The sequence below is a fragment of the Abramis brama genome (genome assembly GCF_963993115.1).
Source record: "Abramis brama genome assembly, chromosome: 18".
Lineage (NCBI taxonomy): Eukaryota > Metazoa > Chordata > Actinopteri > Cypriniformes > Leuciscidae > Abramis > Abramis brama.
The window spans coordinates 27,488,595-27,516,516 of record NC_139980.1 but is presented as its reverse complement, the minus strand read 5'-3'; the positions used below and the strand labels follow the sequence as shown (position 1 = coordinate 27,516,516).

At 36.9% G+C, this 27,922-nt stretch overlaps 2 protein-coding genes across 3 annotated transcripts in view; both read left to right on the top strand.

Moving 5' to 3' along the window:
* nkain2 (sodium/potassium transporting ATPase interacting 2) overlaps positions 1–3,899 on the top strand; it is a gene marked incomplete at its 3' end in the record, with an annotated part of 167,416 nt that extends 163,517 nt beyond the window's left edge. For both annotated transcript variants that reach the window (XM_084090533.1, XM_084090535.1), the window contains one exon: positions 374–3,899. In XM_084090533.1, coding sequence (XP_083946659.1) covers positions 374–383 — 10 coding nt within the window. The remainder of the gene's footprint in view (positions 1–373) is intronic.
* A 5,046-nt stretch (positions 3,900–8,945) lies between these two features.
* Positions 8,946–24,526, top strand: rnf217 (ring finger protein 217). The gene is made up of 6 exons (XM_084091786.1): positions 8,946–9,842; positions 19,824–20,054; positions 20,206–20,370; positions 21,773–21,974; positions 22,430–22,501; positions 23,625–24,526. The coding sequence occupies exons 1-6, from the start codon at positions 8,994–8,996 to the stop codon at positions 23,702–23,704; spliced, it is 1,599 nt and encodes a 532-aa protein (XP_083947912.1). The 5' UTR covers positions 8,946–8,993; the 3' UTR covers positions 23,705–24,526.
* Positions 24,527–27,922: the final 3,396 nt, after the last annotated feature.

Sequence of the window (27,922 nt, the reverse complement as noted above, 5' to 3'; positions counted from 1 at the left end):
AATGCATGATCATTTTCTGTCAAATTCAGTTCTGTCCAATTCTCAAAAAAAAACATTTACGATGGGATTTGATTTTGAACCCGTTTGCATGCTATACACCAAACACAAACTGTACAATGAAATTGCCACTCAAAATCATGTGCTGTGTTTTGTTAATAGCAATGCCTTTTGGTTTGATTTTTTGTTAGCTAATGCAGTGTCATTCATAAATGTTTAATGTGGTTTAAGTGCCCAAATATTTTGTATGCACAAAAATGCTTTGTTTCACCCAGCTGACCTTAATCAAGCAGTCAATCTGATGTTTTATTACTGCATTTCATTATTTCTTATGCTGTTTAGAACAGTCTTTAACACTTGTTTTCTTCTCTCACAGGTCAAAGTAAAAGGATAACTGCCTTATCACCCAGTCAAAATGATGAACTGATGTTTGAACTTGTCTTTCTACGTAAATGTCTTAACATGATAGTGTCTTACGGACTGTCGGAGGAACACGGAACCGACGCTTTAACCTCAAAGACTCGAGCAACCGAGTGGATTTTCTTTGTCTACGCCCAGCCCTTCCTCCTCCAGAGCTCGAGAGAGCCCTCGTGTGGCCGAACCCCCTCAGCAGACTCTCGTCTCTCTCTCTCTCTCTCTCTCTCTCTCTCGGCCATTAGCAGTGCAAAACAGAGGAACAGATCGCATCGATGTCTGCGGACAGATCTGCAATAAGAAAGACTTGGAATCGTGCAATGGACCGAACGGATATAGTGTCAGTGTGTCCGACTGACTTTCACGGAATCCATCCATCCATCCTTAAAGAATGTTCATTAACCAGTCAGTATGATATTAGTTATCTAGTCCTACAGTCCTTCAAATGGTAAATGGAGTGGAGAGTCATTATTCCGGTTGTTTACAAAGGGTTATTCCAAGCATTGGGATTACCTTAGGTGTTTAATTGCAACCCAAGTAGTTTTTCTTCTCTCTCCTGGATGTACTCGTCTTGAAAGTGCCAAGAACAGTTAAGAAAAACAAAAAAAACAAATCAGTAGCTGCTAAGAGATTCATATTTTTTTTGGAGTTAAAGACAGTCCTAAAAAAAAAAACCTATGAGTTTCGACGTTCGGTTCGACGTCACCATTGGATTCAGCCGTATTTGTTTGCATGAGGTGTTAAAATCTGTTGCGTATTTAATATCTTTCAGCTAGACATAGGCCGACCTCGGAAGGGGTTACAGTTGGCCTAGAGCGACTGTCCTTACTCCGAAAGGTTACTTGTGAATATTGTTGTTTTTTAAGACGGTGTTGAGTCTCGTTAACAAGATAACGGATAGAAAACCAATTGTAACTTCTTTCTATTTTAAGCCTTTTTTAACATGTGTGCCAGTGTTCACTCTTTTCTAGTAGACTAATAATTTGTTATGCCGTGTAAGTGGGCCTTTCTTTTTCGATATACTTGTACATATTGAGGGGGGATAGGGGTAGAGATGCAGTATTTCTAGTGATGTGATGTACGAGGAGGTGTGTGGAAGGAGTCTACTTGGGGTTAAAACGTTTTTTGTTTCGTGTAGTAGCAGGAACCCAAGAATATGGACTCTCTAAATAATTTCTTAACGCAATTGTTCCCCAACTTTTAAGTGAGAGGTTTCCCCTGGATTCAGCTGCGCTGTATGGCTTCTTTTGTAACCGGCTTCCTGAATGAATATCAAGGAACGAGTTTCTTTTTGTGCTGCACTTTCAATCGCCTAAAATACTGCACATATTGTAGCCCTTGTATGATGCGTGAAAGCGTGAAATGTCTTCATTTCGGTCAAACTACCATGCCAAACACAGCTGAATAACGCATTTTCCCCTTCCTTAACAGATAATGGATGATGAAATATGTATTTCTCCACTGTATATTATCTTTTCCCTTGAACTGATTCTAGTAACTGTGTGGGGTTGACATATATCTGTGGTTTGGTGTAGAGAAAGTGCCTAAAATGACATCCTGTGAACATTCCAATAAATGGCAATCTGCTCTCACCCAGAACGGCTGTACATAAACAGAGGGTCTGACTGAACTGTGTTTAATCAAACCCCTTGTGAACTGCACTGGCAAAGCTAAGTGGCTTTGATAATTAATAAAGATATTTTAGCCGCACCACTCTCCAGAACTCACTGGCAAATAATTCCCCGTAGTCTTTGTGCATCCGACTCAATATGGAGTGACGTATGAATGGGTAATGCGATTCAATAAGAATGATGACATTAGGAAAGGAAACCTGTATGGGTATATCTCACAAAACCTTTCAGAAACGTATATATTTAGGTTATATTTCATCCCCAAAATCAAAATATAGAGAGAATATATTTTGCTGTATAAAAAACTAGATTTTATTTTGTTTGTATTAATATGTGGAATTAATTTATAATTTATCATAAATTATAATATTATTTATTACATTAAGATTATTACAGTACCGGTCAAAAGTTTGGAAGCATTACTATTTTTTATGTTTTTAAAAGAAGTCTCTTATGCTCATCGAGGCAATATTGTGAAATATTATTACAATTTAAAATAATGGTTTTCTATTTTAATATACTCGAAAATATAATTATTTCTGTGAGCCATTACTCCAGTCTTCAGTGTCACATGATCCTTCAAAAATCATTCTAATATGCTGATTTGATACAATGTTGGAAACAGTTGTGCTGCTTAATATTTTTTTGGAACCATGATACTTGTTTTTAGATTCATTGATGAATAAAAAATTAAAAAGAACAGCATTTATTCCAAATATAAATATTTACTATCACTTTTTATCAGTTTAACACATCCTTGCTGAATAAAAGTATTCATTTATTTAAAACAATTACTGAACCTAAACTTTTGAACGGTAGTAAATATTGTAACAAAAGATTTCTATTTTAAATAAATGCTGTTCTTTTTTAACTTTTTATTCATCAAAGAATCCTGAAAAAAAAAAATTTAAAAAAAAAAAAAAAAAAAAAAAAAATATATATATATATATATATATATATAAGCAGCACGACTGTTTCCAACATTGATAATAAATCAGCATATTAGAATGATTTCTGAGGGATCGTGTCACACTGAAACTGGAGTAATAATGTATACATCTATATATAAGTGTTTTAGTAGCATTTTTTATTTTATTTTTGGGGATTTGGGGGTGAAATGTGACCTGGACATGTTTTCAAGAGATTCGCCCTTATAACTTTTGTTGTTTGGAGGTTCGTGATTGCCTAAACTACTCAAAGATTAGCATCTTGCATCAGTCTGGCTGCTGAGTGACTTTTAAGACATATGTAAATACATCCTGATTCAACAAGGTGCTTGATTAGACTATATTATAATGAATAAACAGGGCAAAGTTAAAGCAAATAAAAGAAAAAAATGTTCTGGTTCTCAATATACTTGCAAGGCACAGTCTAAACTTATGTGAGATTTACCCTGCATCATGTAAAACAAGACTTGACAATGCTAAATATCAAATTTGACTATCATAATTATTGAGCTGAAAGAAACCTGAATGAAAATGAATATCCTCCAAAACATCTTGCATGATGCTTCTACCCAGGAGTGTATGTGATGTCACAACGACAATGCTCTAACCAAAACTGTAAATAAAAAATATGGATTTAGAAACTAGTTTAAATACTTTGTGAAGTGGTTTGAACGAATTCAAAAATATAGCTTTTATTTGACGATATACTGTGTAAGAGTAGCTCAACCATTCTCGTTAATTAAATGCTCATTAAGATATTCTAAAACAAATGACACTAGATGCTTTAAACAGTTTTCCAGGTTGTTTTCATTGGATTCAGTGCTGAGTTTTGATTAGATAGGCCTTTTCTATTTCTGTTTCTTTTAAAAAATGACTGTAAATAAAACCAGACTGTGTTAACGACTCTTTATTTTGCTTCTATTCTCTTTTACTTCACTTCTTTGCTTTTTTATGTAATGTCTAAGTATAGTAACGTGTCATACAGCACCTAGCGACTGCGCCTAGCAACAGACTGTAGCTTTGACATTGTCAATGATGACTGTCTTCAACTTAAAAAGGAACCGCTGTCAATCATACACCACAATCCCTGAATATCAGCAGTGATGTGCATGTTCCTTCTGCACACAGCCTTTTGTTCTTGTGTAAATGCTTACGGCTAACAGGCTGCGTTTGTTTGTTTTACAGTCATGTGCTGTGTAATTGCCCAGTGGGAAGCAAGTGATTAAAGATCGCATATACACACACACACACCCCTAATCAGTGATGCAGTTACCTGAGCTACGGTAAATCTCTTCAAAGGGGCTTTTGAATGTAATTGAGAGTCTGCAAGCTGATTTTGGAATAAATGCATCTAGTTAAGACAGTGAAACCTTTCTTGGAATAAAAAAAGGAGAACAAAAATATGGCTTTGTTGGAGCACTTTGTTCCCACTTCAGCAGAGACCCAGTGAAGAAATCTAAAGGAATAAGGGAGGGGATCAATTGAAATGACTGAGATACTGTATGCGTACTGCGCTTTGAGCTGCACGTGGAGGTCACGTCGTAATCTGCAAAGCGCAACGTTTAGAGCTATTGATGATGTGCGGAAAACCCACCGCGCAAAGCGGGAATCAATTATCTCCACGTTCCATTCTTTACAAAGACTGTATGGTGTTTTAAAGAGAAGAGAAAGGTTGTGCTGTGGAAGGAGGTGATATATAGGGATGAAAGACCTGATTTTGCCAAAGAATGCTGCTGACACTGAAGCTGTTCCCTGCACTTTTTGATGGCATAAGCTTTCCCTCTCATTACCTTACCATTTTATACCTGTCCATCAAACACTGAGTCTGGGCTTTGTGCCACAGACCCCATAAGTAGTTGAATCATTATAATGATGCATAATATTTGACATCATTGATGGGAGCTATGACTTATTATAGGGCTGAATCATCTAATTGCTTTGGTTTCTCTGTGCAAAGTTTCTGAAGTTTTCCCTTATGATTTGATCATCAAAGCTGCAATATGTAAGTTTTGTCCCTCTAGCGGTTAAAAAAAATAAAACTGCATGTGTTTCGCGGAATAACATTGGGTCTCATTCATTATTATTTAGTAATTGTGCGCACAGGAGAAATTCGCACAAAAAATATCCGCAACGCACATACGCACATACGCACATGAATTTGTTCTTAAAGGTGCAGTATGTAAGATTAACAGCAAGCGGTGTGAAATAGGTACTGCAGTTCAAATTAAAAATATTTGAGAGAGTTGCCCCCCCCCCCCCTCCTCCTCAGACTCAACGTTTACGCGGGTTTCCAAATTGAGGACAAGCAACAGGAGCGAGCGCGATTGACAATGGAAGGCGAGGAGATACACACTTGTAAGTTGATGAGTTGATTTATCCGTGTTTTAATATGCTCCCGTTCATAGAGATTTTTAGATGGATGCCGAGGCTTTTTTAGGTCGGGTAATCTGCGATCTCTGATCTAGTTTGTTTGCTGGCTTCCATGGCTGTTTTCCGATAACTGGCAACCTGGGGTGTCGAAGTACTATTGGGTAAATTGGCAGTGGGCGGGATCACACAGACATTCCAACATGGAACGCACAAGAAAAATAACTGGCTGTAGCATTGTCAAAAAGTTACATGCAGCACCTTTAATCTCGTTCTAATGTTAGTAAATTTGGAGTATAAGCGGCCGCGTACACGAGGTTAGTCTTTTGCATAAAACACGCCCAAACCATCTCCATATATTTCCGCACATTTTTTTCTTTACAGCTTTTCGTCACTCTCGGCAAACATATGCCGCTCACTCGAGCAAAGCCATAAGCCAGGTGTGTCATTCTCAAAACCAGTTCAAACACAATAAACACCTTTTATACAGACCCAGCTTACTGTCCTCTCATTAGCCGGCTAATGGCTATCTGCATTATTCAGAGAAACCTCACGCCTGAAGCAGCTTTTCTTACTGTTTCACGTAGGCTAGGCTACATGATGAAATATAGGCCTATTTAAGATTTTTTTATTATATATTTTTATATAAAACTAATATAATATAATATACTATAATTATAGTCGTGTTAAGATTAAATATAACTTCTTAACAAGATTAGCCTATAAGGCTGCACAGAGAAATTGCTTTTTGGATAGGCTATGAGTGGATTCAATTGTTCCTAATGTTTTTTTGTAAATTTAGAATAAATTTTACTACCAAAGTTTTTGGTGAATCATGGTTTGTTCCTGAAAACGTTTGTACGCAGATGTCACGCACAAATTTGTGTGTAATGCTTAGGTGAAACCCATTGTTTTGGATGTGCTTCGCCTTCGGCTCAAAGTGTATAGACACAGAAATACTGTAACAGTTTCTTTGTTTCACAACTGGAATGATCCATCCATTGTCACTTTTAGCTTCATGCTATTCTACGCACCACGTGACAAGCACGGGAGACTAAGGTACGTATGCAAATAATGTAATATTCCCGCGAAATCCATCCCGACAGTTCCAAAATATGGAATGATTAAGATTAAAATTAAAATATTAAGTTTTAATTATTATAGTCACAATCAGTGGTGCTTGCTAATAATAATGCAAGAATCACTATCAGGCCTACTACTGCTCATACTGCTTGGGAGTTGTTCCTAAACTTTGAAGCGACACTTCTAAAGGATCTACAGACATGAATTAAACCTAAAATTGTGCAGCTTGTTGAAAAGAGGTACTATTGTTTTTGTAGATCGGACATAACATTTTGCTTGGCAGAAGAAAAAATTAGCACACACACACAAAAAAGAATATCATAGTGATATAAGACAGCAAACAACCCTCATAGCAACAACCCAGAACACCCTAGCAACTACAAAGCAGCATGCTAAAAAAAAGTCAAATCACCTTAGCAACTGCATAGCAACACCCTGGCAACCACCCAGAAGCACCTGGCATTGTGATGGCATGTATTTCACAGGCAACCTTTGTATCCAACCTTTTATATCCACATAGGCACTACAATGGCAGCAAATATGAATACAGATGACTCAAGGAAGAGACAGGGAGGGGCTTGTTTGTGCTTCAACAACTGAAACGAGCCTCCGTGTAGAGCAGGATTCGCTTGCTTTGAATGTGTGATGCGTGCTTGAATGCGTTCTGTGACATTGTGACCCCTCTTCGATTCATCACAGATAATAACAGATGGTCACTCCTTAGAATTTTTTTAATAATCCTCCTAACAGATGGACATTTAAGCATGACTAACACCCGTGATTTTGATTTATTAATTAATGACGGGTTTGTGTCACGCTTTTATACATTGCCACATGATAGTGACTAGGATTTGACTAACATGCTCCGTTTAAAAAGCCATCTTGGGAAACAGTTGCACTTTTTGAAAGAATGGCCATCTTGTGTTTTGATGTGTTTGCATAATGTAAAAAAAATATATATATAATATAAGCTTACCAAAGCATTTCAATCAATAAAATTAAATTAAAATGTGTAACATGGTGCAAAAGTTATGATACACACAATATATTGTATATTATTAACATCATTACACTCTAAAAAATGCTGGGTTGTTTTAACCCAAGTTTGGGTCAAATATGGACAAACCCAGCCGTTGGGTTAAATTTTTAAATTGCATTTTTAATCCAACGTTTGGGTTTGTCCGTATTTGACCAAAAATTGGTTTAGAATAACCAAGCATTTTTTAGAGTGTAGCAATGGCAACTACTTGATATCCTTTTTTTGCTTATGGATGAAGTGTAAAGCTTTCATTTCTGACCTTGCAAGGCTTAAAGATGCTTTGAATGTGCAAATATCATCAGGGACCCAGGGGCCTCTTTATCCTAAAGGAGATCAACAAGGTGGGGCAGAATGATGATTCAGCATGTATTGTACAACATTCCCACTGTGACCTATTACTGGGTTAATTTACCTTTTACTTTTCCAAAGAAACATCACACTCAGCATTTCCTTATGTGGTTCTTTTTCTGGCATTCTTATCATGTGAAGCACCAAAGCAGAACCAGCTTGCAAATTGAGATTCGTTTAGCCTATACCTTACGCTCTACCTCCCTCTAGTGTGAATGTGATTGTGATGAATGTGATTGTTACTAAGCCATTTTAGATATCTGATTATTGATATCAGAAATAACAAATGTAACATGTTGAAATACATTAACAGATGTCAAGAATGAATATTTCAGCTAGTAAAAAATGGAGTTCTTGATATCAGGAATTTATATTTTTACTAGTAACAAAGTTATTATTGATATCAAAAAAGAAATGTAATTCTTGATATCATGAATTCATATTTCTGCGAGTGATGACGTCATTGTTGATATGATATCAAGAATTAACATTTGTACTATAGGCAAGTGGAAATGTAATTCCTGATATACAAATTTGCATTGTTAATAAAATCTAGCATTTTAACTAGTGAAAATTTAATTGTTGATATCAAGAATTCATATAGGCTACTGGGAATGAAAAAAAAAAGTCAGATATAGGCTAGAAAATAATATCCACTGAATAAAACATAAAAAGTACAAAATTGTATTAACACGTAGTAAAACATTCAAAGTGGTAATTATTAAGATCAAGAATAATTTGATGAGAAGGTTCAAAAGTTTCCTGCAGTCTTGATGTGACGCATTTAATAGGTTATATACAATAGTTTTCACCTAGCTTTTGTTTGAGCCTAAACAAAAGTAGCATAATTCCCAGCTGTGAATTTATTAATCATACTATGCTGAAGGATTTATTAATATTTATAAACAAGGTCTTTGCCATTGGAAGACAACGACACAACGTCAAAGCCGCCTAATTTATATTCATAAGACAGATGTGTGCCATTGGGACGTTACCAAGGAACGTCACCGTGGCCTAATTAATATTCATAAGCCGACGCTTCGCCGTAGTAGGATTTGAGATTTCAGACCCGGAAGTGGTATAATAGTTACTCGCTCTGTTTTTAGTTTGTGAGTTTGAAACCGGACCGTGCGTGTTTGGCACAAATGGAAAGTTGACCGCTCGGGAATGGAAGATGACTCTTCCGTTCGTGTGAATGTCACCGCGCAAAATATGCCCGGTTATACCGGACGCGACGGGGAATCTGTCCATGTATCCAGCGGGATACGGAGCACTGATTTCGGCCAGGATGTCCGCAGCAGCGAGGCGAAGGTGTCATCATCGTTGTCCTCGAAGGATGTTTTGGAATTTCATAAACACAAACATGAACCGGGAGGCAATAATAAAGAAAATAACGAGAGGGAAAACATAAGAGCCGTGGATATTTTAAGAAGGAATTTTGGTTCTATCAGAGATGCAGAAGATCCCAAAGACCTGGAGAAAGTAGGATTTGGCATCAAACTGAACGATGTGGATCATGAAACGTATGATGAAAGGATGCAATGTAGCACAAAAAGTCTCCAAAAAGACATGGAGAGCAACTCAAGATTGGGAAGTCCAGATAGGAATCATCATATTGATTATAATATTGATTTCAAGAGTGATGAAGATCCCAGCCAATCAAAAGAGCATGTTTACTGCACTGTATACTGTATTGCCAATGATAATTATAGGATACCTGTTGAGAAAACAACATCTGATCATGAGACCACATCATCATCATCATCATCATCAGATGTACTGGTTTTACCTCCTGACTTGCCAAATTCAGAATTGGACCATGATCCCTATCCAGAGCCCTATACAGTCTCTGACCTGATGGAGTCTGGAATAAACCACTCTTACAATAATGCTGACAGCAGTTTATCTGTTGTGTTAACATGTCGCATTTGTCTTGATGACAAACAAATCATGCCGCTACACTGTTGCAAAAAGGCCGTTTGTGAAGAATGTCTGAAAAGATACATCATCTCGCAGGTATCCACATCCACCCCATTTCATTGCAAATTTATCCTTTCTTTTCAGCATTGAATAAAAAGTCTTGTTTTCGGTGATGTCCCTTTGTTTGTGCCTAATATGCCTCTACATGCCAGTAATGAGAATCACAGCCTCCTGAAGCTGTGAATCTGTGATCTTCATACATGCTTTCCTGTCTTTATACCCTGGTGCAGTGATGGTAACACTGTGATATATGGTACTGAATGATTACCATATTATGGTCTTTAATGTACACCAAGGTGGATGATCACCTGTCAGTCATCCTGATATTTGCTCTTTCTTATTGTTTGTCTTCTAATTATAGCATGTTTTTGTTTGTTAATGGAGAGGTTCTCTATTGTGCTTGTGAAAACGTTCTCATCCTGTCCTGTCCTGCTTTAGAGAAGTGATGAATTTACTGTGTTCTGCCAAGACTGGCCTATGTGATCATCACAGACTTTGTCATTAGTTCTCCCTTTGCTTCAGAGAGGCCCGTATTGTGTAACACTGTGACTGTACACTACAGTCATGTCTGTGCGATATGAAAAAAAGAATGACCATATTTCTGAGTTCCTCAAAGATGCTTGACACACCAACATGTGCTTAAATGAGTCTTGTGAGGGCTTTGGTGAAACTTGGAAAATATGCAACTTGTTTTGTACTGTATATTTAAACTAATATGGAGTCACAGTGCAAGTCAGCCATACAATTTTAATTTGAAATTGTTAATGGTGGTGCTTTAATTTGCATGGTGTACTTTAGGTTTTGCATTGTAAAAACCTCTTGGAAAAGTTGCATTTTTAAATTAATACCGCTAGTTACATATTTCAAACTTTTATTTACTTCAATCAAAGAACAAAAAAGAACTTCGCCATGAGTATACCGGGGCCTTAAGCTGATTTTTGCCTGCTTAAGGGAGATGATGCATATCTCAACTTGTGTTGTGTGACTAGAATTGCGACAATTGTATCTAAAGATTGCAGACAGTGAAAAGGCGGCTTAAAGGATTAGTTCACCCCAAAATTAAAATTTCCTAATAATTTACTCACCCCAATGCCATCCAAGATATCCATGTCTTTCTTTCCTCAGTGGGAGAGAAATTATGTTTTTTGAGGAAAACATTTCTGGATTTTTCTTCTAACAATGGACTTCATTGGTTACCATCGTTTTTAAGTCCAAATCAATGCAGTTTCAAAAGTCTTTGAAGTGTTTAAACGGGCTGTACGCGATCACAGCTGAAGAAGAGGTTGTTATCTAGCGAAACGATAGGTCATTTTTAAAAAAAAATTAAATACTATTTGAACTACTATTCATATTCATCATCAGAATGTTATTCATATACTATTCATATTCATATTCACTGAATACTATTACTATATATATAATAGCAAACAATACTATTTGAACTATCCTCCTACGTACGGTCGCATTGTAAACAGTGGGGCGGTACTTCCGCCGGCGCCGGCGCGACCTTTCAATGTGATGACGTAGTTCCCTGTCCGTTTGTTGATCAGCTCAATCCGAACTATTGATGGTAACCAATGAAGTCCATTGTTAGACGAAAAATCCAGAAATGTTTTCCTCAAAAAACATAATTTCTCTCCCACTGAGGAAAGAAAGACATGGATATCTTGGATGGCATTGGGGTTCGTAAATTATTAGGAAATTTTCATTTTGGGGTTAACTAATCCTTTAAGAAATGCATCTGATCACATCAACATACAACCCAAGTTGTAAAAGGTATAGTTCACCCAAAATGAAAAATTTTGTCATTGTTTACTCACCCTTATGTTGTTCCAAACCTGTATGAATTGCTTTCTTCTGTGGAACACAAAAGAAGATATTTTGAAGAATGTTGTGGTTCAAACAACATAGGACTGCTTCATTGGAAAAAAGAAATGGTGTAGGATTTAGGCTACTATAAAAGTTTTCACTTAGAAATTGCTAGTAAATATCACAAACAGTTGCAAAGAAACGGTTAGTTACACATTAAATTAAACATGAGGTTTTTAAAGTAGAAAATCTGAAATAGTATTTTCATGTAAAACACACCCCAATGATCTTTGTTTTATTGACGACTTGCAATGAAAAATGCTTTTTACAGCGTTGACTTTCATTGTATGGATGTTAAAAAAAGCGATTTTCTTTTGTGTTCTATAGAAGAAAGAAAGTCATGCAGGTTTTGACATGACAATAAGGGTGAGTAATTGATCAAAGGATATTCATTTTTGTGTGAACTATCCCTTTAAGACCTTCATGTCACCCTTAACCAAAAACATTACATTACTACATAGTTTATCACATCCCTAGTTTGGACGCAGTTCTTTAATATCAGGTTCTTAGAAAGAGGAAGAGGGTCTAGAGAAGATTTTTTTTCTACCCCGTTGCAGTGAGTCATGACTCTGGCGAGGGGAGGAAGAACTTGTGCTGTAATTGATTGTTTAATCACTGAGCTCAGCCTCTCTGTGCCCTAATTACATTACATGACTGTTGGCTGGAAGGTCTGTGTGCGTTTTGCTGGCAACATAGAAACAATTTGCCCTTCTGGAGGGATCTTGTGGACATAATCGAGTAACGCTGGCTTGCCTGTTGCTTCTCTTCTTTCAAATCAGATTTATTGCCCCTGTGAATGATCTCGGGGGTCAGACAGAGGTTGATGTGATAATGATAGCCGTCTTTTGTGGCTGACGGTATTGGTGTAGTTTTGTCTTATTCATGCCCAAGCGGTAACTTGCGTTTGGTGATCTCACTTGGCCTGTTTAGCTGCACGCCTAGACTGTGTTCTGGAGTGCACAATTATGAGATGATGCTGCCAAAAATAATTTTGTTTTGTATTTTGTATATCCGCTTGCAGATGCATCGCCACTCCTCCCATTGTTGCAGCGTGTGTTTCGCTTTTCAGGGTCTTGCTGTAAAGACTGATTAGGCTACCTGTAAAACCTGTCTGTTTGAATAGTATCCAATGACAGCTTTACAACTGTGTACAGCGTCATAGCGAGTTTCTGGTTCCAGCTACTTTTTGATTGAAAACTTTCTCTTTGCCTACGTGAGCTTTAGGCCTGAAGAGTTAAGTGACGTGCAATCATATGCAGGCTAGGCCTATGTCTAGATGGATGGAAATTATTTTATTTAAATTCTGCCATCATTTTCTCACCCGTATGCCATTTCAACCCTGTATGACTTACTTTCTTCTGTAGAACACTAAGGAAGTTATTTTGAAAGATTGTCTTGTTTTTAACCACATTGAATTTAATTTTATGGACAAAAAGTTGCAACTTTCTTTGAAATCAAAAAGCCTTAAATTCATAAAGTCATGGCATTAAATGTTGCATGAAAAATAAATATCTTCCTCAGTATTTTTGTCTTGCTTTCCAGTACATCTTAACATTTTTAAATCAAGTTACATTAGGCTACTTGAGAAACAAAATGGCGGACATTAACTCCCGGTTCACAGACACGGCTTAAGCCTAGTTCCAGACTAAGATGCATGTTTGAGCTGTTTTAACTGAAAGCAACTTGCACTGATATATCTTAAAATATGTTACTGCCATTGTTTTGCCTCAAAATGCACATCAGTAATGTTTTTTTCTAAGGCATGTCACTTAAATGCCCTAACTGAACTAAGGTCTGATCCTGGCTTAATCTAAACTGTGAAACTGGGCCTAGGTTTTGCTTTTTTTGCAGTATGTCCATATTCTAGTGGTTGTGAGCAGGTATTCAAACCTTAAACAAATTTTATTTTTATTTTCAAATGGATTAATAAGTAATGGAGATCGGTAAGAAGTTTTATTTTGAAACTTTGAAGTGTTGCTAATACAACTCGTTGTGTTCTCCCTCGACATTTACATTTTGAGAACATATTGACAATCACGTTGTGACAATCACTTTATTCCTTACATTTTGGTCTTAAAAGGTCTTATATACCTTTATAAAACCTGAAGAAACTATCTATTTATCTGAAATATCTTCTTTCTTTTTTGGGTGAACTATCCCTTTAACATCTGAGTTTGAGTTAAGTTTCTGCTTTTGTTGTATGATTTCAGTTATCATTTGGGCACTTTTTCCTATTTTTTGAAGATGACATTGCCAGTATCTTTTTGTAATCCTGCTTTTATTGCAATCATTTTAAGGCCTGTGGTGTACATGATTTCAAAAGCAATTTAGATAAGCTCAAATGCTATGAATATTGTTTGTAACCAGATGAAACGAATGGGTGAACGGTTAATGTGCACTTTTACTGAAAAGAAATGGCAAGAGGTCTGCACTACAAAAGACTCATTTAAATAGCTAATATTTAACTTCACAGAGCCTCTGTTTCTCATTTCAGCCCTTTGTGTTGGGCTTGGCAAATGGGGCGACCAGTCTAAATGTCAGGTGCCTATGGCAAGGGCGTTTGGTTCATTCTTAGGAGTAATATTTCAGAATGCTGGCTTGTACTGCTGAGTCCATTAGTGGCTTACTTATGTTTAAAGAGACATGGATAGTCATAATATATGGTATATCTCTATAATGCCAACACAACTTTCAGAAAGATGACTGTGGTAACATCCGTCTCGTAATTTTGAAAAGAATGAGGTTCATTAGTGTTGTGGTAGCCTGGTTCTACCAGACTCTCGTACATTTCATTTGTACAGAGAGTCTGGCCACTCTCCATTGACAAGCGTTAACTTCCTTGAAGGCGGGTACTCTGTTGAAGTTTAAAACTATTGGATCTGCCCAGAGTCACTCTGCCATAACCAATCGCTAACCTTTGGTCGTGACGTAACCCTACAACTCAAACTAACGCACGACATCAACGTCATCGTTCTCAGCCACTCCCTCTGTTCGCTGATTGGGCCGCCAAAAATTTGGCCGGAGAAAACCAAAGAATACACCACAATCCCAGACGTAGTACTGAAGGGAAATAAAATTGAGCTGAAGTACGCAGGAGGGCGGAGCCAGGCTAGTGTTGTGGGCCATTCAGAATTGAATTCAGAAATTCCTAAGGTGAATTGAATTTGAATTAAGCTCAAAAACAGGATCCAGAACTGTTTTGTATTTTGAATATGAATTTATGTAATAAAAAAATAATGCGTATGATAACATGTTTATAGGTAAGAATAAATTGCCTATAAACATGTAACCATAGCCAACCATAACCATATTTCTTCCAACATGTCATTTGTGGGTCTGAGTCTACTAATTTATTCCGATTTTTGAAGTTAATATTTTTAGCTGCGTTGTTTCAAAGGAGATGAATAAAGAGACAACTTCTCAGAGCTGTCTAGTGTGCTGACAGCGTTTGGCACGGACTATTTCTGAGAGTTTGTGTCTTTTTAAATTCATTCCCTGTGAAGCAGCACTGCCACAGCCATCAAAAACTGTTTTTAGAACAATTACATAGACTTCAACAATAAATTAGGACTTCTGTGATCGGCTGCTACGTGATTTGTTCATTATTATGCATAAACTGTGACTTCTTAGATTTAGTCGGCACTATTTTTTGATTGTTGCTCTATGTACAAAAGCATCGATTATTTTCAGCATCATGAATGTATCAAGTTATAAATAGTTCAGATATTTGTTTTTTAAATGTTTCTCAAGATCCCTCCATGTATATGTGTATGTGTGTGTATATATATAATGTACGTATGTGTACTGTATACATATTTTATATGTATGCATGGGCGTGTGTGTGTGTGTGTGTGTATTCGTGGTTTGTAATACAATAAACACTTTTAATTTTTAAGCCAAAACACTGTAGCTATCTAAAAAAAAAATACTGAATTTAAATGAGGATGATTTAGTCCAAATTAAATATTTGTATAATTTAGGGATGTTGTAATGATCCGTCTGGAGTTCAGTAGTGAAATTCCTCTGGTGTGACTGTTGAATGTCAGTGGATTCCTTTTAACTCATAAATTATAGAGAATTCATAAAGGTATACAATAGCCCAACCCTGATGCACAGGAGCTCAGCTTAACCATGGTTCTTTTCAAAAACTCTAAATGACTAGCCTGGCTAACGTCAGACATCTTCTCATTGAGACGTGGTCTGGGAACCACATGTTCATTTTCTCGTATTTGAGGCGTGGTTTACGAATGCCCAGAGCCGTTTATTGGGCGCTACGAATGTCTATCAAATGCGCCTGTACGTAGCTCATAGCCAATCGTTTCAATTACACCAGATGACGTACGTAGAGCGACAGAAATTCGACGAGGAAGAAGACGAAATAAACTTGCGTTCTAAACTACTTAGAACACTATCTAAGGTTGCATCGAAAGGTAACTTCGCGTTTGATGCCATGTTGGATCCATAGATTTAAACAAACTGCTTCGGTGTGTCGCATAGACGTTGTCATCGTCTTGCTGCTCCCTCCCCGTTCTGTGATTGGTTCCCTTTTTGAGGGGAAAATCTAGTCCATGGTATCCAGGCTGCCTAGCAGCGTGAATAAAATCACGCTGCGCTCAAGGCAGCATGGGGAAACCCAGGCTACTAAATGACAGAAAATGGCCCAACAACAGTCAGTTTTCATAAACTGTCTTTGCAGTTGTATAGTGTTAGAGCTTTATTTTTTTATTTTAATAAAGTCTTTGATTTATCTTTACTCTTGCACTGTGAAAGTAGCATTTAAAAGCCACAGTGGTGATGCCTAAACATTTTGGAAATGTCTGTCTGTCTGCTTTTCACTTTTTGCCTTGCTGTCAAGTCAAGTCGACTTTATTTATATAGCCTAGCGCTTTATACAAAGCAGCTTTACAGTAATATCAGGAAAATTATGCATTTCGACTGTTGTTCAGCTGAAGTCAGTTCAGTGTTGATACTGTACTGGATTGTATATGCCTCATTAGATTTGATCTTTTATATGCAATCAAATCTTGTAATGTTTCCTAGGAGTACTGTATAGACGGCTTTACTGACCTTTGTAGGCTTGCAGAACAACTGTATACACTTTCTGCTAGACTGAATGTTACCTACAACCTACTGTAATTGATATTCATGGGGCCTTAGATTAAAAATATGATCCAGTGCTGAAATTAGGTGATGCAAGAAATCTGCTGAGGAAATGGAAAAAAATGTTTGGTTACTTTTTTTATGGATGCTATACTGAAAGTGTTTGGACACACAATTTACACCCTGAGGTGTTCATCCTCTCACCGATAAGCATGGTTTCTCATGCTGTGTGTTGCGTTTATGCAGCATAGTTTTCTTAAAAGTCATCTAAGGATAGGAATGCTCTTCTAGATTAAGTTAATCCATACCTGGTTAGTGTTTAAATTAGATTATATTATTAACTAATATAAACTAGATGTGAAAGATAAGTGTCTCTCACTAAATTTCAGTGTTTCCCACAGCAGTTTGGTTTCTTTCATACTGTTGACTGGGTGTTTACCATTAAGAAAACTGATTTATGCTTAAATTCTGCACTCGATTTCACATCCATTATCTCCCCGAGAAAATAGCCCACCTCAAGAGGCGGTGCTGGTCAATCAGAAAACATGCCAAAGTTGATACAAGATGCCAGCGTGTGACATGGCAGGCTGAAACTCAGACTCTCTTTCTATACTGAGAGGATTGTTCACGTATGCGGTGACTGCTGAGTGCCGTTATTGTGCTAGCTGTATGGTCGGCCCATTAGCAGCAGGCTGACAGGTGTAAAAAGGACTGGTGGGTGGCCCTGGGGGAGTGCGAGCACTGCTGTCACCAGTTGGTGCCACGTACTCAGGTAAGGGCTCTCATGGGAGTGCCAGATCTCATTAGGATCCCAAAGTAAACTCCAAGCACACCCTGCTTGCAGAATCTCACCTGCTGCGAGAACAAGACACCAGACAATCAGCCACGAGAGCCCTTGTCTCAACATGAGCATTGTTAGTGCTGTTTACTAAGACTATCTTTTGCATTAGTCAAGTGCGTCATTTATAAATGACTCAAGCAGTGTCCCTAAACTAGTACGAGCCTGTTCCAGCAGAGCTTAGGTAATCTAAAGTTGTGTCCCAAATGACGTGCTATAGAGTGTATACACTATGCACTTACACAACGCAATATGTATTAATCCATCTAGTATGTGAGGCTTAAATGGGTATTTTGTCATCTGATAGTCTGATAGACCCTCCCCTTTGGCTACATAATAATCTGCAACAGTTTGAGTGCATGAAGTGTCCAACAATCTACATTTATTTATTTTTTTCCATATAAATAAGTGCATCATTCGGGTATTGAAAGTGCGCTTTTTCTGGTTGGAATTTTTTAATGTGAACATACTACTCACACTATTTATACTGCAAAATGGTGCAAATTGGGACACACCTTGTTCTCACAAAGGTGATTTTGACGTACTTTTGAAAACAATCTCAGTGTGTCTTCTTGTGTGTAAATGTATCCTGTATAATTAGGTTGATTTCAGGTTCAATTTGCCCTAATTGATTGTTTTTCTTAGATTTTTAAAGATGCATTTATGTACTCAAAAGCAGCTTGACGAAGAGCAGCAGAAACGATCTTAATAACACAACGCTTGTGGCAAAACGCTCAAAAAACAAAGGGCTGAATGTGTATGATTCTAGCGACTAAACTTTACCACCCCTAAAAAAAAATGTTTTTTAAATCTAGCCTAAATGACTAGTCACTTGCTGTATAATGTTGTGATTCATCGCTAAAAGTAACCATTGTTCTGTGAAACTCTTACACAATTGACCCTAACTCAAGAGTTTCCACAGAACAAGGGTGATTATCTAGCATAGCCATATTTTAGGGATGTACAATGTGGTAGTATAGTAGTAAAATGAAAGTGGTAACTGTTGTCAACCTTTCCTGATGCTCACATCATGTAGGGACAGACGGAATCCAGTCTTGTCTAGATTGATCCAGAGTGCATTGCTTACAGATATCATGGCAGATTTTATTCCAGCGGATTTGTAACTATCCAAAACTTGCTCGAATTTTCAGACATCTCGTCATCTCTTTTTATTGTCACCTCAGATAATGTCCACTAAATGTGTGCTTGAAATCCCAGCATAAAAATAGGAGAGCTGAGAGTAGATTATTTGTTTGCGATGGAAGTGCTCGGTAATCCTGTCGTCCCCAAAGGTGGGTGGGGTGGGGACGTAATCCTCTCGCAGGGGAGGTGCCGATAGTCACAGTCCTGCAGCTGTAGGGATGCACCAAAGCTCTGCAGTAGTATGAACAATGAGAATGAAATGAATCTCACTGATCCATGAGATCTCTTAACCCTCCAGGAGACTGGGAAAGGTCATTGAACACATATCCATTTATCAACAAATCATACCGCATTCAACCTGTGCAAACTAGTAGGAACGAGCCCCTAGGGTACCTTCCTACCTGAGCCATCTTCAGTCACAATTTACCATAGCCCAGTGATTGTTTGAGAAGGTGACGTTGATCATTGACTTGGAAGTACCTCGGGTATCGTGTTGGTTGTACAGTGGCTATTTGAGTTGCTTGTGTACACAGATTGGTTGGACTTCCTACTGCTTGTGCACTAGCTTGTAATCACTGATTAAAACCCGCGATTTCCAAGAACGCTAAATCACTGTCCACACGTCACTGTTCAGTTAACCGTTTTCAGACAGGGTGGATTACATATTTAACTGCACATGGAGTCATCTAAAGGCTTAACGTTGCATTAAAGGAATGGTTCACCCAATAAGGTAAATTATCCCATGATTTACTCACGCTCAAGCCATTCTAGGTATAAATGACTTTCTTCTTTCAGCCAAACACAATCGGAGTTATATTAAATAATATCCTGGCTCTCCCCGGCTTTGTAATGGCATTGAATAGAGCTCCAAAAAGCTCTTCCATCCATCATAAAATTAATCCATACGACTCCACTGGGCTAATAAATACCTTCTGAAGTGAAGTGATGGGGTTTTGTAAGAAATATTCGGGTTCCGGCGGAAGGGTGACCTCTGACCTGACATATTCCTTAATGTTGCTGACGGTTGTTTGCATTTTACTCATGTGTAAATTTGGGTTTCTTTTAAGGTTCACGTGGGTCGGGCACACTTGGTGTGTCCCATCACGGAGTGCAGTGGTTACTTGGGGGAGAGCTTGGTGATTCCCCACCTGACCAATGAGGAGCTTGCAAAATACAAGTACTTCTTGGAGCTGAGCAGACTGGACTCCAGCACAAAACCGTGTCCCCAGTGCAGCCTGTTTACTTCCCTGAAGGGTCGTAGCCAACAGACGTCCACCAAGATTGAACACAAGTATAAGGTTAGGTTTTTGTCCTTTCTGCAGTTAATTAGCTTACATTGTTTGGAGTTATGTGCCTAAACTCTGATTTAGAGTGACTTTGTTTGGTAAAAGACATTCTTGAGTAAGCAAACTGTCTGTGTTCGTTGTGTCTTTAAATATTCCCCCTCAGATTCAGTGCTCAATGTGCCAGTTTGTCTGGTGTTTTAAATGCCATGCGCCCTGGCATGAAGGCCTGAAGTGTCGAGACTACAATAAAGGAGACAAACTGTTGCGTCACTGGGCCAGCGTCATCGAACATGGCCAGAGGAACGCTCAGAAGTGCCCACGCTGCAAGGTAATGAACGAACTCTACAAAACTGTTTTTTATATATTTATTTTCAAATGTTATTTATTCCTGTGATGGCTGAATTTTCAGCAGCCATTACTTCAGTCTTCAGTGTCACAACCCCAAACTCGGTGTAAAATTGGCCGTTGTCCATTGTTAATCTATGATACCCAATACATTAATGTTAACAAATTGAACCTTATTGTAAAGTATTATCAAAACTATATGCAAATGACCTACACTACCATTCAAAAGTTTGGGGTTGTGTATTGGCTATCATTTCATTATCATTTCACTATCATATCATTTTACAGCAATTATTAATCCAGATTAATGTTAATTAATAAATATACTGTTGTTCATTCATTCATGTCCATTTGATACATTAATGTTAATTCATACAACTTGAAATTCTTGAAAAGAATTGTATATCATTTATGTTAGCTATTGCCTTAAAGGAATAGTTCACTTAAAAATGAACACTCTGTCATCATTTACGCACCCTCAAGTTGTTTCAAACCTGTATGAGTTTCTTTCTTCTGCTGAACACAAAAGAAGATATTTTAAAGAATGTTGGTAACCAAACGGTTGATGGACCCTATTGACTTCCAGTATTTTTTTTCCTACTATGGAAGTCAATGGGGTACATCAACTGTCTGGTTGGAAAATGTAAATTTAAAACCCATCTATCACACTTTTAGTGCCAGAAACTTGACTTACAAAACAAGTAGACTTGCTACAGAAATATAAAACATGGCTAATTTAAAAAGAAGAGGAGGTACGTAGTTCGGATAAACAGAGACAGTCAGTGTAAAAACGGAATGTTCCCATTTGAGATAGTAAAAAAGGACTGTTTTTCTTTTCCTTTCCTCTTGTCTAATTCTAATTACAGTCTTAGTAAACAGGGAATTGCAGGAAGTCACAAGACTGGGGTGTGGGCAAAGTGATCCTAAATTAAAGTTCACTTGAGACCATTTTCTTTCCACTGACACAATTTCAAGAGATCAACAAGCTCTACAAGGCGTTGCTGTTTTCTATCCAGACATTGGTGCTTTGCATTCATGTGCTTTGGAGGACACATCAAAACATGGGCGTTTGACATACCTTCATACCTGAGCCAGATACCTGAGGGCTTAGCTAAGATCTTTCCTATGAGAGCGAGTTTCTCAACCTATAAAAAGAAGAAGTGCATTGTTTGTTGGAATAATTATCATTTTGTTAGCTTAGGCTTTCACTAATTGAACATTGTTAGTCACTGGCCCAGATTCAGGAAAATCTACGCCACTAGCTCTTAGATCTGGCTAGAAATGTAACCAATATGTGGAAGAAGAAAACAAAATAGATGGCTGGATGGTGCATCTTTGTGAATGGATTACTCATTGCCAAGATTATTTCTTCTCTATACCAACAGATTCACATTCAGAGAACGGAGGGCTGTGATCACATGACCTGCACACAGTGCAACACAAACTTTTGTTATCGCTGTGGGGAGAGGTATAGGCATCTGCGCTTCTTTGGGGACCACACCTCCAACCTAAGTGTGTTTGGATGCAAGTACCGCTACCTGCCTGAGAAACCCCACCTGCGCCGGCTGGTCCGAGGCTCTGTTTGTAGTAAGTTGGATGCAAACTAATTTAAGTTCTTTCTATGTTAAAGATTTTTTGTCACAAAAACAAAATGTCCTGACACAACTAGAGAACCTGAAAGAACAGTTTACACAACCCAGACCATGTTAGTTTAAAACCTCCTGATAACGGCAGTTAGAAATGTTGCAGAGATATGACCGGCTCCATGATCTGCTTTTAGTTTGCATATCTCTGTGTGTGTGTACATTACATGAGCCAGTGTTTGTGTGGTGTCCTCAGGCTAGTCCAGTGAACCATATGATACCCAACCATCCATACATCACAGACACAAGTGTTTGTTCCACAGGGTTCACTTTAACCAAGTGACTTGCTCAGAAAGACAAATGCACTCCATCCATTTCTCTTTAGTCCAGAAGTAGATAAGAATTCTAAATGTGTTTGTTTTTGTGAGCCTGAATGCTTTTCTGTTGCTCATTCCACAGTGAGTAAAGTGATGGTGGCTCCAGTGGTCATTGTCCTCGTGGTGGTCGTCGGAGCTCTGGCTTTGGTCGTAGGTAAGGATTGTGTAACACTTCCTTAGTGAATCTTATAAACCCTGTCAGGAACATCTCTGGGTTATATTGCATCCCACTAAATAAGATTTTATAATTATATTTGCTTTTTTATCATTATATTTATGACAATTAAGCACCCCTCCCACCCATATTCTCATTAACAAAATCAGTCCTATAATAAAAATATACAAATGGTTGTGACATTAAGCCATATGAATCTTGATATTACATAGTGTTGGTGAAATACAGCATTTTTTCCTTCAAATTTCCAAATGCTGGACAGGCAGTAAGGACTGACTTAGCCATATTTGGGTATCATTTAAGACTGTATGGCCCAAGAAATTTATATTTTTATATTATGGAATGAATTATTTAGATACATATTGATAATATTTGTTAAAATATTGCCTTTAATTTATGCAGATTTTAATTTAATGATTGTTTTACTATAGAATGGTAATAAGATCTGCAAATAAAAAAATGCACAAAAAATTAAATTTATTCCTGTGATTACTACAGTCTTCAGTGTCACATGATCCTTCAGAAATCATTCTGATATGCTGATTTGCTGCTCAAGAAACATTTCTGATTATTATCAATGTTGAAAACAGTTTTGTAGATTTTTCAGGATTCTTTAATGAGTAGAAAGTTCAAAAGAACAACATTTATCTGAAATAGAAAGCTTTTGTAACATTATACACTACCATTCAAATGTCTGGGGTCAGTAAAAACATTATTTATTTATTTTTTGAAAGAAATTAATTATTCAGCAAGGATGTATTAAATTGATAAAGTCAGTAAAGATTTATAATGTTACAAAAGATTTCTTATTCAGATACATGCTGAAGGATCACGTGACATTGAAGACTCGAGTAATGATGCTGAAAATTCAGCTTTGCATCACAGATAGAATACAAATAGAAAACAGTTATTTTAAATTGTAATAATATTTCACACAATTTTGGATCAAATAAATGCAGCCTTGGCGAGCATAAGATACTTCTTTTAAAAACATAAAACAAATCTTACTGATCCCAAACTTATTTCTATTTTTCTGTAAAGATGGTTGTTGATGGTTGCAGTGTGACCGAGCTGTCCTGTGTTGTGACTGATCTCTCTTCAGGCTTGTTTGCTCTGCCTATCTACTACATCTGTAAGCGGAGGAGGAAGCGCTCACAGGGATCGGGTCGCTGGCTGTGCTGATTCAGCTTCGGTCATCCTGCTCAGGACCTGGACACACAAACAGACACCCCAAAATAGCCCTGGGTGCCAAGTGACCAAACACTGGCCACTTAGATACAACAATCACAACGTGCAGTTTTCCTGTTCGTTGCATCTCGTGAATATCTTCAATTGCACATTGACGCTCTCCTCCACATGACGTATTTGGCATCGTGATCAAAGACTAATTGAGGAGATTTTGTTTTAGAATGTTTTATTTATAAGCCCCCAAACTGATTTGAATTCAGTTCATTTTTAGGAATGGAACTAGACTCGTAATAATTTCCTGCTGGATGCGTAATGCAGTGGAGCCTCACAGTGTGAATTATATTGTTCTTTAATCTATTTATGACGTGCATCAGATGTTATAATCTGTAAGCGTTTAGTGCTTGATGATGGTGAGTTGCTGAATTAATGTCTGTCCCACTTTATCCCCTCTCGATCCCTCCCTCCCCTTCATGCTGTGCCAACATCCGCTGGAATTTGCATGATCAACAAAACACGTTTCTGTCTACTACACTGTGGAAAACAAAAGGTCCCGTATTACACGGAACCCAGAGCTCCACGCCAAGACATATAGGTCATCCAGGTCATGCAAATCAGTACTGTGTCATGTAAAAGTGTCCACAAATCTAAAGCTGTAAACCAAACACAAAATACACTGGGGTCCAAAAGTCTGATACCTATTTTGCTTTTGTCTAATTTAGTATTTACATTTAAATTAGTTCACTCTAATTGTTATGCTGATAGTATAATTTGTAATTTAAACATTTGTTTTCTAACTTAATTTTTAAATTTGTGTGTGTGTGTATAGTATATACATAATATATATATATATATATATATATTTATATATATATATATTTATTTATATATACACATACATACACACACACACACATATATATATATAAATACACATAAATAATATTAACATTTGTTTTCAAACCAATTTTTATATATTTTTAAATGTTTATATATGTATATAAGTATACATCATTTACTAATATTTGAATAAGTCTTTAAAATGTATATGTATATATATATATATATATATATATATATATATATATATTATAATGTGTGTGTGTGTATATATATATATATATATATATATATATAAACAATTCTAAAAATGTATTTAAAAACATTAGAAACTTAGAAAACCAATAATTGCATATTTTTTTTAATGTATATATTACAAATTACGTTAGAAAATAACTAAATATTTATATATTTTTTTTAAATGTATCACCGTAACAATTACAGTGAAAAGCTGAACTGCAAAATGTGCATGAATTTAAGAATATTTTAGTAGTAGTATTTTAGTAGTCCTGTTTTATTATCAAATCAATATTAAGTCAGAATTCACCTTTAATTGTTTTAATACACATTCAATGTCTTAATGTCAGCGCTCTATCTGTCCATGTTATTCCAAAGGGGGTAAAAAATTGTTTGAGTGAATTCTGATGATCATGTTACCCAGCATGATTTGAGAATGATCCAAAGAGCATCTTTTGCTGCAATGGCTTAAAGAAAATCTGACCGAGTTCACATAATTAATATCAGAAATTGAATTAGAGATGTTCTAGTGACCTAGAAATGGTGAAATAATGTTGTTTTTTAAATGCCAGATTTTAAGTGTGGTCTCAGACTTTCAAACCCTACATGGAAGCATAGTGCATGTCTTGAACAAACTGTTAGATGCATCACATTTTCTAATTGAGTGTGTATAATTCTTAGAAATGTTCATTCAAATTTAATGTCCATGGACGCTTTGATGTTCATTTGTAGTATATTTTAGCTTTGCACACTGAGACGTAGACACTGAGCGACACAATGCTCGAGACTATCAGCCCAATAGGCAACCCTGCTGTATATTGCACAGTGTTATAGATTCATATCCACTGTAATCCATTCCCATGTGTTGGGTTTGTTTCAATCCCATGCTGTTGTTACAAAAACCGAATACTGTAGCATGCCAACAAATATATAATCGTGACCATTAGACATGCTACATTCGCTCCACTACATGCAGTGAAATTTAAACAAAAGGCAACCCGTAAAGCTTCAACTCCAACGTCTGTCCCGTGTTGATTTGAGCTAGCCATTTAACACTCAAACAAAGGCTGATCTGGAGGATAGCCAGAAAGTGCAGGGAAATGCATTGCATGAAAGGTTGTAACCATAGCAACATGGTCAGGCTGGAATATCAGGAATATGAGTATTAAGGCATGGCGATGCTTGTAGACCTGCTGGTCTAATACTCTTTTGGGAAATGCCCTATACAAAACCTGTGCAATGCCATCTAATTCAACTGGTTATAAGTGTTTGCCAGGTATCATCAATTGGGTTTCGGAGACAATCAGTTATGAAGATGCACTCAGGCTGGTAGTGAATGCCACTGATATTCTCAGGGAGAATTTCGTCACATCTGCTATATTATCACTCCAGTGCAGATAACTGAATTATCTGTACATATATATTGAGGAAGACATAACCGAAATTAGTCAAAATCAGAATGTTAGCTTGTTAAACGTCTGCTGTTTTGCTAACTTGCTAACATTATCAACTGAAAGCTTTGACTGTCAATCTGGTGGTGTTGTTTTTTTATTTTTGTCTCCACAGACGGTGCCTTTTACCAATGGGATTGAAATTTACTCGAATGAATGAGTTCATTTTGTATATTTTGAGAGCACATCTGCTGTGATTGATTTCCAAACACCTGTAATATTTGATTCCCTAAATATACTGACTTATGTGTCTGAATCTATAGCACAACACCTGTGTTACATTCATGTTTTCTTTGTAAAAAAAATGCACATTGTAATTTTTTTTTTTTTTTCATTGTTACATTTGCTGCTGCACTTTATTTTCAGATATAGAAAGTCAATTCAGGCCTGCAGACAGCAAATATGTCTTTATCATTTTTAATTGCGAATTAAATGGAGCTGCCAACATTTGGTCTCGCTTGCGTTTAATTGGTGGTGTTTACCAAGAAAAGTATCACTATTATGATTGCTCATACTTAAGGTTAGCAAGAAGTACTCTGCATGTATTCCATAATGCAAAGCTTGTGCTACACAGATACACTCCAGTCATTTTTTTAAAAAAAAGACATTAATACTTTATTCAGCAAGGATGCATTAAATCGATAAATAGTGACACTAAAGACATTTATAATGTTAGAAAAGATTTCTATTTTAAATAAATGCTGTTATATTGAACTTTCTATTCATCCATGAAAAATATTTATCAGAGTTCCAACAAAAATATGAAGCAGCGCAACTGTTTTCAACATTGATAATAATCAGAAATGTTTCTTGAGCAGCAAATCGGCATATTAGAATGATTTCTGAATGATCATGTGACTGAAGCTATTCTAATGTTTATTTTAGATCATATTGCAAGGCCAGAAAAACAAGCTGACAAGTTTATCACCCGACAAAATCTCACTACTACAGATGACTATCTACCTCAAGGAAGTGTGGTGACAGTGGTCTCTGCTGAATGAAAGCTTTCTGCTGTGATTTGCATGTGCAGCGAGCTAAAATATGCAAGTCTGACCAATATGTTGGAGTTAAATACCGTCTTCTTTTTCTCATCTATAGAGCTGTTGTCCCTGTCATTATGCGGTCTGGGTGCAGCTGTTGCGAGCTAAGTTTAGAAACGTCACCTGTGTGGGAGGCTAGCTTTCACAATGATAGGCTGAAAGCATATTTTGATATTACGGAATGCCATGACTAAAACTTGTAAAACTTGTATGACTTTCTTCTGTGGAACACAAAACAAGATATTTTGAAAAATGTTTTTTGTCCGTATAATGAATGTCAGTGGGGTCTAATAATGTTTTTGTTCCAAATTCATACAAGAGAGAAAGTTATATAGGTTTGGGTCGACATGAGAGTGAGTAAATGATGACAGAATTTTCATTTTTGGGTGAACTATCCATTTAACCCTTATTGGGGTTCTGAAGAAACCGATTTCAACAAGTGCAACAATGAACAACATTCCAATTTCAACCAATTTGAGGGACAAGTTTTCAGTTTAGGCTTACAGTTAGGTGCTTCTACATCAGTGTTCCCATTTCCCTCTGATTTTAGGGATTACTTTTGGGTAGGGTTAGGTTTAGGGGTGGGGTAGGGTAGGGATATGGTTATGGTTAAATTTTCAGACAGGAATGTTGATCAAGGATCAACA

Coding starts and splice junctions, on each gene's coding strand:
- rnf217 (XM_084091786.1), top strand. CDS start 8,994: ATGGAAGATGACTCTTCCGTTCGTGTGAATGTCACCGCGCAAAATATG. Junction 21,975..22,429: donor GGTCCGAGGCTCTGTTTGTA/GTAAGTTGGATG, acceptor CTCATTCCACAG/TGAGTAAAGTGATGGTGGCT. Junction 22,502..23,624: donor AGCTCTGGCTTTGGTCGTAG/GTAAGGATTGTG, acceptor ATCTCTCTTCAG/GCTTGTTTGCTCTGCCTATC.